The sequence below is a fragment of the Salvelinus sp. IW2-2015 genome, linkage group LG4q.1:29, assembly GCF_002910315.2.
Source record: "Salvelinus sp. IW2-2015 linkage group LG4q.1:29, ASM291031v2, whole genome shotgun sequence".
NCBI classification, from domain to species: domain Eukaryota; kingdom Metazoa; phylum Chordata; class Actinopteri; order Salmoniformes; family Salmonidae; genus Salvelinus; species Salvelinus sp. IW2-2015.
This window is the reverse complement of record NC_036842.1, coordinates 52651141-52663446: the sequence shown is the minus strand read 5'-3', so window position 1 is coordinate 52663446 and position 12306 is coordinate 52651141. Positions and strand designations below refer to the sequence as shown.

Genomic DNA, 12306 nt, shown 5'->3' with positions numbered 1-12306 from the left:
TTCTTCTCTTTCCCCTCTCTGTCCTGTCTTTTCTCTCTTCCCCTGTCTTTTTCTCTTCCCTTCTCTTCCCCCTGCTTCTCTTCCCCTTCTCTTTCCCCCTGTCTTTCTTCTTCTTCCCTCTTCTCTTCCCCCTTGTCTTTTCTTCCCCTTCTCTTCCCCCTGTCTTTTCTCTTCCCCTTCTCTTCCCCTTTCTTCTCTCCCTTCTCTTCCCCCTGTTCTTTCCTCTTCCCCTTTCTTTTCCCCTGTCTTTTTCTCTTCCCCTCTCTTCCCTCCCTGTCTTTTCTCTTCCCCTTCTCTTCCCCTGGTCTTTTCTCTTCCCCTTCTCTTCCCCCTCTCTTTTCTCTCTCTTTTCCCCCTCTCTTGCCACCTGAGCTGCTGGTTTGAAATAGGCCTATCACTCTGCCTTCCAGTCTTTCAGCAGTTAACTGACCAACTGGTCGTTCAGTCCTGTATCGATACATCGTTTGTTTCCTAATGGGAAACATAATTTGTTTTATGTTGGGTTAGATCGAGCACGTAGAGCAGGGGCAGTAGACAGGACACATTGACCATGGGGAGCGGAGCAGTGCTGACAACTTCCCACCTATTCCCCTTATCTAAACATACATGACATCATGCAGGCAAGCCTCAGTGCTGATGACTGAATGGGCGTGTCTACGGGATAGGCCGGAGGGAGAGATCAGGAAAGAAAGAGCGAAGGATGGAGGGAAAGAGAGAGGGAGAAAACAAGAGAATGGAAACGGCACGAAACGGAGCATGGGTAGAGTCTGCGAGCTACAAGCCTACACGGGAGCCACACGGGAAGTAGTACGGAGCGCAGTTGCAACACGATGACACAGACTGGTCGCGACTGGGAACCACTCAGTAAAACCATGCGGACGGCCCAAACCTGCCACGTCTAAAAGAGCAGCGGCACTCTGTGCTGGGGTTGTCTCAGTCCACACCGGGGTGCCACCAGAACACAGGAGACAACACAGAACACAGAATAAAGAGCACAGTACCACTACCGTGACACTGTCACCACAGCACATAAGATGCATTTGCCCTTAGATAGATCCTGATCTTGAGTCAGTTTTGTGGATAAAGGTAATGATTTGGGGATGGGGGGGGGGGGCGCTGATCCTAGATCTGTGCCTAAGGGCAACGTCTATCCGGACATCACAGCGGAGAGACACACACAGGGTTTGTCCCAATACTCTGAACCAGTGTGGGACTCTGGTCCTAGAGAGCAGCAGTGTGCTGRTTCTCGTTTCCCTCTGSTACTTTATTCTATTAATGGCATTGATTCTTCACCTGGTTTGTCAGGCCTAAAACCAGTTGTTGGTTGATGGGAAAGGATGAAAACCAGCAGAAAATGTAGCCCCCCTCCAAGGACCAGATTCCCCCCTTTTCCTTTTCAACAGATCTTAAAAGACGTGGAAGTCTCTGGCCCAGGACTTGACTAGTCCACGTCTTTTACAGATCAGTGTTGACAAAGAAAGTGAAAAGAAAGTGAAAAGTTTGAGCTGAGGTAGTTTACTGGAACATCGCCACAGACAGACCCCACAGGATCACACACACCATTAGTTCCACTTTAGGTTCAGAAACGGATACTCTGCAGAGGCATCCCATTTTAGAAACACTTTTCTTTTTTTTTACACCTAGTAAATTTAGCTCCTGTCATTTTGTAGTCTCCACAAACAAAGCATACTGAAGTAACTATGCCCATGCTAACCCCCCTGGTTCCCATTAGCGAGTGATTGACAGCCGGTGTCCTTCAATCCCATTGGGAAGTTTGTGAACTTTGACCTCTCACCTTTGTCCTCCTCCTCAATCTTGGCGGCCTCTTTGGAGTACATGGCCCTCCGCAGGTTCTTACGCTCCAACACCGTCATACTCTCAGGCACTGTCTCCTGGAGAACGCACACGGACACACATCAGAGTTTCAGCTGAGGTAGTTTGCTGAAATAGATTTGACCAGATGAATTTAAAACAGAGCAGGAAAAAAGGAGCCCAAAAGAGCAAGCCCCGTACAAACGTCTCAATTCCTCATCAGTTGTGTGACCCTGTGACGAAGTCGGACGTTACGTTGTGCACATAAAAAGTTCACACAACTGTAGCAGATTAAATTATGGAATATAATGTTTAACTATGGCAGGTTATGAAATATTACTGAAAAAGCAGGGCCCTCTGACAAATAAACATTAACACTTTCACACAATAGGGAATACAGTGCATTTGGAAAGTGTTCAGACCCCTTCCCTTTTTCCACATTTTGTTATATTATAGCCTTATTCTAAAATTCTCATCAATCTTCACACAATACCCCATTATGACAAAGCAAAAACTGTTGTTTTTTGGGGGTAAATGTTGCTAATTTATTACAAATAAAAAAACAGAAATAGCTTATTTACATAAATATTCAGACCCTTTGCTATGAGACTCGAAATTGAGCTCAGGTGCATCCTGTTTCCATTGATCATCCTTCAGATGTTTCTACAACTTGATTGGAGTCCACCTGTAGTATAAGGCTGTAACGTAACAAAAAGTCAAGGGGTCTGAATACTTTCCGAATGCACTGTATCTGTATATGGTTGCGTTTACACAGGCAGCTACATTTTGGGGTGCGTTCAGTTCGCTCCAACGTTCACTACATTGCGTGACTGTTTGTACTGAATGACACGTTTCCCTAACACAGTGCTCACGGTTCTTTAACAGCCGTTGAGGTATGTTTGCTACCGTTTGGTGGGTGTGGCAAGGTGAGGCCTGATCAATATGGGTGTAAACATTTGAAATCACAAAAACTCCTGCAGCACACCATACAAAATCATCACACCGTTCTTCAACTGGTTGTTTAATTCAACATTACACACCGTTATTTCGTACTGAACGCAGGAGCCCTGATCTTTTTTCACTTATTAGTCTTTTGACCAATCAGATCAGCTATTTTGACTAATAACTGGGCAAAAGATCAGAATTGGGCTGCCTGTGTAAACTCAGGCCTATGAGAGGTGAGGATGTGTCATCATCACACCCCTTTTGACCCTTTCTGTTATGGCCATCTGGAGACACGCGGTCCGATAGAGTACCTTCTCAAACTCTCCGTCCTGCCGGTGCATCAGGGTCTTCCACTGTTCAAACAGCTCCGGTTCAGAGTTCTGGATGTCTTTCAGAGTCCCCTCGGTTTGAGTGGTCCCGTTCTTCATCGCTATGATCTGATCACGGAGGGAGAGAGTGACTGAATTAGTGACCGTCTGGATGTGAATGAAGAACGCTGCTTGTGGAACACAATACACACACATGCGTGCCTGCACACTCTACTCTCACCCAGTCGGCGTGGGGTAGGTACTGTAGTTTGTGAGTGACCAGCACCACAGTCCTCTTCTCTTCTCTCAGCAGTTTGAGGATGCCCTCCTGCATCAGGTGGTCACTCAGGTGGATGTCCARCGCTGAAAACGGGTCATCCTGAAACACACAAAGGGACAGGCCAAAGAGAGGGACATGATTCCATGGGCTACAATCAAAGACAATGTATTGTAGCTTCATCTCAATGTTTCCAATGCAAAATAAATGAATACAGAGACGAGGTGAAAAGTGATTTGCAAAGGGGGGGAAAATATTGGTTACTTTACTATTATCAGTTCTATGTGATTCAACATGATTCTTTTTGATGAAGCTGAGGTCACCGTGTAGACCTAAGTTAGTGTAGACAGGTTCTCTCACCAGGAAGACCACGTTGGCCTGTTGGTACAGGGCTCTAGCCACACCTATACGCTGGCGCTGCCCTCCAGATAGAACTATACCCTGTGGAGAGAGAGGGAGGAGGGACAGAATGAATGGAGGTACGTGGAGCGTACAGTATCAGCGTTATCAGACCACATTACAGTGTATGTGTGTGTGTGTGCTGTGTGTGTGTGCGTGATTAAGTGTCAGGAGCTCTCCCCAAAGGTAGACTGATGTATCTGCCCTCTTCTTCCTTTGCTGCCACTAAGACTCGCTGTAGTGGAATAATCTACTATCCACTTCTGTCTCTGCATAATAGGGTCATGCCTATTCTATAGAAGTGGTAGTGGACATCAATTAACACACACATCACCCAGAACTAGAATCTTGCGTATGTTCACGTAGTCTATTCATGAGAGGTTACACAAAGAGCAACATTACAGAAATAAACACCGCAATATTATTAAAACACACACACCTTTGTGACAGAAACACAACCAAGACCTGCTTACGTAACAGAATGATGCCTGAACAAAACAAACATGACAGTGTACTGGGCGAGCTCTGGCGAAGCTTGCTTCCTGTACATACAGTATAAACATCAAACAGACAGGTGGTGCCAGGAGTCTCTATAGCCAAAGTCTGTCTCTAACCTGAATACATAAAGATGATATAAAAGGTTATACTTGATTACTACTATTATAATGTGGTCCCCTTGATTGCCATTTAGTAAGTGAGAATGACAAGAGACAGGTACGAGTGGTCCCGAGTGACAGAAACAGTGACAGAGACAGTGACGGTGTGGGTCACTGACCCTCTCTCCGATCTCCGTCTGGTCTCCCTGTGGCAGGATGTCGATATCCGGCTGCAGGGAACACGCCTCAATGACAGCCTTGTACCTGGACAACACAGAAACAGATAATCAGATGACAACCGTGACATTAAAACAAATACCCTGAAATGTCAACGGGCTGGGGAACGCTGAACAGATTCCTAGTGATTTGTACCGTCAGAGTAACGATATCATGGTACACTGTAAAAAAAAATAGTTTTACCATTGTTTTTACGGTAATTTACAGGCAGCCCGTTGGTACAGTATGTTAATGGTACAGTATGTTACCATAACCAGTTTTATGGTACCAATACTGTTACTGTAATCCATTTACAGTATCCAATACTCTTACTGTTACCTATGTACCGTCAGACAGCAACAGTATATTATTCTAAGGTTGTATTCAGGATAAACATCTCCACAGAGATGCGGCTCAACTGAAGAACATTTTAAGAGGATCAAGTTAAACAGTGAATGTCTAAATGGGTCTAACGCACGTATATCTACGTGCATGCACGTTCGCGGGCGGAGTGTTTCGTTGCGTTCCACCCAGAGAGGAAGTCCGTCTTGTATAGTGTATATCCACTAGGGGGCTTGGGGAGTCAGAGACGCTTAACCAAGCAAGAGGAGCCAAGGCAYTCTTTTTTGACTCTAGCTAGCGAGGACGTTTGAACTTCCGGATCCGGCGTTCTACGCTCGTTTACAAGCGCGAGCTACGCGTCAGGCTAGTCTGGCGTTCTGTTTTACAACACTACTTTTTTTAGCCACAGAAGCAAACATGTCTCTTATTTGTATTGCAGGAGCTTGGACTGCTACTACCTCTCATGAGAAGGGGGGGGGCTGAGAAAAATGGAGAATACACGTCTCTTGTCCAACCTAATGCGAAGCATTGACGAGGAAAGACATGTTCAATACTTTCAGAATGCGCGTTGTCCAGATTTGTGGCAGCACACAGCAAAGTATCGCTGTGAGATATAACTTATCAGCCTGGAATCATGACAGTCTGAGCCATCGTCACGGAAGTGTGCCAGGCTATCTGGCAAGTCCTGAAGGTGGATTTTGTTGCTTATCCCTCCGTGGCACAATGGGCAGAACTCGCCAGAGATTTTGGGGATCGTTGGAATTATCCGTTTTGTGCAGGAGCTGTCGACGTAAAATATGTTCGGATCCGAGGTCCGGCAAACTTGGGCAGCGTATACTATAACTACAAGGGCTTTTTCTCAATGTTCCTAATGGCAGCCTGTGATGCAAGGTACCAACTATATCCAGGTAAGATACACTAAATACATGTGACTATATACACACGTGTGAAAATTATACCAATATAGATGTTGTAATGATATAAAATGTCACCTTTCCAACAAGTCAGTTCATCAAATTTCTGCCCTGCTAGAGCTGCCCCGGTCAACTGTCAGTGCTGTTATTGTGAACTGGAAGTGGTAGGCCATACAAGTTCACAGAACGGGAGTGGCGAGTGTGTAGCAACACTCACTACCGAGTTCCAAACTGCCTCTGGGAGCAACTTCAGCACAAGAAGTGTCTGTCGGGAGCTTCATGAAATGGCTTTGCATGGCCAAGCAGCTGCACAAAAGCCTAAGATTACCGTGCGCAATGCCAAGAGCCGGCTGGAGTGGTGTAAAGCTCGCCGCCATTGGACTCTGGAGTGATGAATCATGCTTCTGGCAGTCCAACGGATGAATCAGGGTTTGGCGGATGCCAGGAGAACGCTACCTGCCCCAATGCATAGTGCCAACTGTGAAGTTTGGCGGAGGAGGAATAATGGTCTGGGGCTGTTTTTCATGGTTCAGGCTTGAAGGGAAATCTTAATTCTACAGCATACAATGTCAATTCTGTGATTCCAACTTTGTGGCAACAGTTTGTGAACTGCCCTTTCCTGTTTCTGCATGACAATGCCCCAGTGCACAAAGCAAGGTCCATATATAAATGGTTTGTCGAGATCGGTGTGTAAGTACTTGACTGGCCTGCACAGACCCCTGAAGTCAACGACATCAAACACCTTTGGGATGAATTGGAACGCAGACTGTGAGCCAGGCCTAATCGCCCAACACAGTGTACGACCTCACTAATGCTCTTGTAGCTAAATGGAAGCAAGTCCCCGCAGCAATGATCCAACATCTAGTGGAAAACCTTCCAAGAATAGTGGAGGTTGTTATAGCAGCAAAGGGGGGACCAACTCCATATTAATGTCCATGATTTTGGAATGAGATGTTTGATGAGCAGATGTCCACATACTTTTGGTCATGTAGTGTAAGTTCTCTTTTTCKGGTTGATGACGGTTTGTGTCATGTTGTAAGCTACACACTTGGGTTTTGCTCTTTTTCTTATTCACACTTTACAAATCACAATAAATATAMTGAGCAAAAATAGAAACGCAATATGTAAAGTGTTGGTCATGTTTCATGAGCTGAAATAAAAGATCCCAGAAATGTTCCATTCGCACAAAATGCTAATTTCTCTCAAATTCTGTGCACAAATTTGTTTACATCACTGTTAGTGAGCATTTCTCCTTTGCCATGATAATCCATCCACCTGACAGGAGTGGCATATCAAGAAGCTGATTAAACAGCATGATCTTTACACAGGTGCACCTAAAAGGCCTCTCTAAACTGTGCAGTTCTCACACAACACAATCAAATTGTATTTGTCACATGCGCCGGATACAACAGGTGTAAACCTTACAGTGAAATGCTTACTTACAAGCCCTTAACCAACAATGCAGTTAAGAATATACCTAAAAAAAGTAGGAGATAAGAATAACAAATAATTAAAGAGCAGCAGTAAATAACAATAGCRGTGCTATATACAAGGGGTACCGGTACAGAGTCAATGTGCGGGGACACCAGGTTACCAGGTGCCACAGATGTCTCAGATACCACAGATGCCTCACGTTTTGAAGGAGTCTGCAATTGRCATGCTGACTGCATGAATGTCCACCAGAGCGGTTGCCTAGAGAACTGAATGTTCATTTCTCTACCATAAGTCACCTCCAATGTCGTTTTAGAGAATTTGGCAGTAAATCCAACCGGCCTCACAACCGCAGACCACATGTAACCACGCCAGCCCCGGACCACCACATCCGGCTTCTTCACCTGCGGGATCGTCTGAGACCAGCCACCTGTGCAGCTGATGAAACTGAGGAGTAATTGTTTGTATTAAAGCCCTTTTGTGGCGAAAAAACTMAATTCTGATTGGCTAAGCYTGTCTCCCCAGTGGGTGGGCCTATGCCCTTCCAGGCCCACCCATGGCTACGCCCCTGCCTAGTCATCCATAGGATTAGGTCTGTGTTTATACCAGAAGGGATACTGGACTTACGTTGCAAAACTCACTCAATACTGCCCCTCAGTCTTCGCAAGGAATAACACGTCAGGTCTCAATTTCCATGTAGGAAAAATGTCGGATGTTGGAGAATATTACAAGGAGCTGCCCCTTTTGTGACGACATTGCAACACTGCGCTACGCTCCATCGACCCCGTTTGCGTATTGTCTGTMGACCCCTTAAGAAGACTTGAATTACATAAAGGGATGAATGAAGCCTGTCTGGCCCTGGGGTTTTATTAAAGAGAGATGGAAAGAGCGAGAGAGAGAGGGTGGAGAGGGAATGAGAGGACAGATTAAAAAAAAGATTAAAAAAAAGAAAAGCCTGAAGAGGAGAATAAAACAGACAGGCTRTAGGAAGGGAGCAATAGAGCAGCATCTGGGGTAGTTACAGTAAAACTTCACAATGAATGCATCCAGGACTATAACATACAAGTTTGGTTAAGTAGGTTCGCCATCCTCAAGTCAGCGGCTAGTAGGGTCCTGGACGAAGACAACGTCTGGACTGGGGAACGAAAATGGCCGGTCTAGTTGAGACCGGACCCAACCCCTCCCCAGCACCATCACACTGGGGAACAACAGAGGTTCCGTCCACTACTACAACATGCCCAAACTGTGCAGGAACTGTGGCCAACTGGGCCATCTGGCTACAGCCTGCAAAGCCATCATCTGCAAGATCTGTAAAGACAGACTGTGTATCCATACGCCCCTACAACCTGTGCAGGAAAGAGCGACACTTCTTCAAAACCTGCCCCAGTTCCTAAGCCAGCAGGGCAAGGGCTAACGCCACCAACCCCAACCACACTAACCCAAATCCCAACCCCCCACCCCCAGACAACAACGAAGACACAGAACCAGACCCCAGACCTTTCCACAGGCACCGCCCAATCCACCATCCAAGATGTCCCAGAAACAGCCCCCCCGCTCCAAACCCCTGGTCAAAGGGATGCCAGTTTCGAAAGTTGCCATACAACCGGAAGAACCCCTCGCCTCACAACTCCTTGTCTTAGATGATGATGACCCAAACTGGACCATTTTTTTTAACCAAACGTAAAAGACCAGACAAACAACAGACCAGACAATCAAGAGACCAGACAAACAAGAAACCAGACAAACAAGAGACCAACAAGAGACCAGACAAACAGCAGACCAACAACAGACCAGACAAACAAGAGACCAACCAGAGAACCAGACAAACAACCAGACCAGACAAGGAGACCCAGACAAACAAGCACAGAACCAACAAGAGACCAAGACAAACAACAGACCAACAAGAGACCAGACAAACAACACAGAGCCAACAAGACGACCAGACAAACAACAGACAACAACAGACCAGGACAAAACAACAGACCAACAACAGACCCAGACCAACACAGACCACAACAGACCAGAAAACAACAGACCAACAACAGACCAGACAAACAACAGACCAAAACAACAGACACCAGACAAAACCAAGAGACCAGACAAACAAGAGACCAACAAGCACCAGACAAACAACAGACCAACAAGAGACAGACACACCGAGCCAACAAGACAACCAGACAACACAGACAAAAAGACCAGACAAACAACAGACCACAAGAGACCAGACAAACACAGACCAACAAGAAGACCAGACAAACAACAGACCAACAAGAGGACCAGACAAACACAAAGACCAACAAGAGACCAGACAAACAAAGACCAACAAGAGACCAGACACAACAGACCAACAAGAGAGACCAGACAAACAACAGACAACAAGAGACCAAGACAAACAACAGACCAACCACAGAGACCAGACAAACAACAGACCGAACAAGAGAACCAGACAACAACAGACCAACAAGAGACCAGACAAAACAGACAAACAGAGACCAGACAAACAACAGACCAAAACAAGAGACCAGACAAACAACAGACAACAGACAGACCAGACAAACAACAGACCAACAAGAGAACCAGACAAACAACAGACCAACAAGAGACCAGACCTGGAGACCACCAGAACCCAAACCCTGATGCCAGAAAACACAACCGCGAAATAAAACCAATCCCTTTGGGAAACAGTCTCCCCCCCCTTGACCCCCCTACCATACCCCTACTGCCCCTGACTCTCCCCCTGCTCCTTAGCTACCCAGATCCACCCCTTTAGCCCTCCCTGCCCCTGATCCCACACAGCAGCAAGCCAGCCTCAGTCCAGCCCCAGGGACCCCTCCAATCAGCCTTCACCTCTCCCAGCATCCCCTATTCCATCACCATCACCCAACAACACAACCGACCCCCTAGAGGCCCTCATCCAAATCTGAAACAAAATGATCATTTGAGTTGCCTCTTYGTTAATTCTCCTSCCCCCACAAAAAAACGTAATGTGAAAAAGTAGATTTTCATCCCGGGCCTATATTCTAAGACTTGATTGGGGTTGGGCCGGCCCGGGTTTAGCGCAACATTGTAACCTACTGTATGTGTGAGACCAACGGGTGGCTGTGTGAGAAGTGTGTCTATCTCTCACATAACTAGAATGAGATTCACTTTCTATGAACTCTCTCCCTCTCTGCTCTGATAGACATGAGCCTGCAACTTTCATCTCTCCAGCGTTCCACTTCAATATTTATTTCCTTATAGAATCATTACCAYGCARAGGGTTCTGGAGGAACTGCAGCACCCCTGATAAATTGAAATMAATTTGACAAAGTTATAGAATTACTGCTCTGTTYAGAAATAAATTAAATAATTCAGAATAGCCTACTACACCATGAGAAGGCCTATAATTTAGCCACAGAGAATCAATAGCTTCTTGTGGATTGTAGCCCAATAACAAGGAATAGCCTACAGTAGGGAACGCGCGGCAAATCTGTCAACAAACAGCATGCAGACAAAACAGGCCTTTCACAATATTTCAAATACAATCGAGGGAAAATACAGGTTGGAAAGCAAATGGCTCCTGCTGAAAAAGAGAAGACTGTAGGCTACCAACATACTTCCAAATATTGTTTTACAAAGTAAAACAAGAGAGAGATAAGCTTTTGGCACGAGCGCACGGCATTGGGTGAAACAGTGAAACTGAAAAGCATTTTTATGACAAATAACTTCCTCCTATTTTAGCCTACAATATGTGTCGACACACCTAGGCCTAGGCTATTGATGGATTCAAGACAAGGTGGTTTTTACGGATCTCAGTTTGTCAGTGTCAACGTAGCCTGCCATTTCGATCACCTGAGCTSTATTAAAAAAGATTCTGCCAAAGTCTCCAGTCATGTCAAATAAAAAGACCCTCGGCTACTAAAATGTTTCCCAATGTGTGCTACTTCTGTGAGTGCCTCTACTCTACTGTTCGATGCCCCTACGCAAATGTGATGATATGCATGCAATGATTTATTATAAAAGCAGATTTTTTTTCTCTCATGAGTTCCGGTACCCATCCCACACTCGCCCTCACCTTTTGTTCTGGCACCTCCCGAGTAATAAATAAAACACTGAGCAGCGTGTAGGCGTATATGTAATCATAATGATATTGCAGGTCATGTTTCTCCTTTTCTGACATTGGTCTGACATGGTTAATTTCTGCTATGCAACAAATATTAGGCTACCATTCATCCATCACTCATTCAATTGCCAAGCATGCTCGAAAGTAAAAAGAYTAGTACCCTAYTTAAAATATTTGACAGTATGGGTAGGCTACAGTATTGCTGTGCAATAGGAGCGAGACACCAGMCGATTTAATCTCTGAGCCTATACCAAGGCAGGAGATATAATATTTTAAATATTTTATATAGCGCTTTCATTACCAAGAGAATCTGAAAGACGCTGTAAAAACAAAATGTAGAGATCTGGTAGGTGCTTTGGCGATGATCTTCCACAGCTTCAGATAAGGTGTTGCTCAGCCAGGCAGCTCATCAGAAAGGCTTAAGCGGAGGGAGCTTCGATGTCACAGAGCGGGGTGCCTCGTCAGTCAGTTACTTAGACAGGTCCGGAGCTCTTCATCGGGCACCTCGTTCGTTGTCTCCTCTTCCTCTGTAGGCAGGCTGGATAGTCCACTACAGAAGTGTAGCGCCCACCTGGGTGATGTTATAAGCGCCAGAAAGACCACCACACCTCAGCGGTAGTCAGGTGTAAAAAAAAAAAGAAGAAAATCCAGAGCTGTATTGACGCATCCTTTAAACGATCGCATGGCCAGCTAGCTAGCTAACCTAATATGGCCACAAGACTCATGTCTAGGTTGATAACTAAATATTAAACAACAATTGTTTTTGCGTATTTCGAATAGAGCAATCGTCTTGCAGAATGCGCGGCCAGTGTTTGGCACTTTGTGGTGGCATACATTTTTATTTTGAAAAAGTCACAGCAAATTATGAAAACATTCTGCCCACACCTCTACAGAAATGTGATCAAATTTGCCATTGCACTTTCTTTCAGAAACTGTCAGGGCCCAGTTTCCAGACAGCCGCAGG

The 12306-nt window shown here is 45.5% G+C and overlaps 1 protein-coding gene across 1 annotated transcript in view; it reads right to left on the bottom strand.

Annotated features, from left to right (window-relative positions):
• The window catches only part of LOC111962152 (ATP-binding cassette sub-family C member 8-like), a 141341-nt gene that overhangs the window by 28812 nt on the left and 100223 nt on the right, over positions 1 to 12306 (bottom strand). The window contains 6 exon segments of the mRNA XM_070442952.1: positions 890 to 956; positions 1797 to 1892; positions 3069 to 3194; positions 3307 to 3444; positions 3703 to 3783; positions 4517 to 4601. Coding sequence (XP_070299053.1) covers positions 890 to 956; positions 1797 to 1892; positions 3069 to 3194; positions 3307 to 3444; positions 3703 to 3783; positions 4517 to 4601 — 593 coding nt within the window.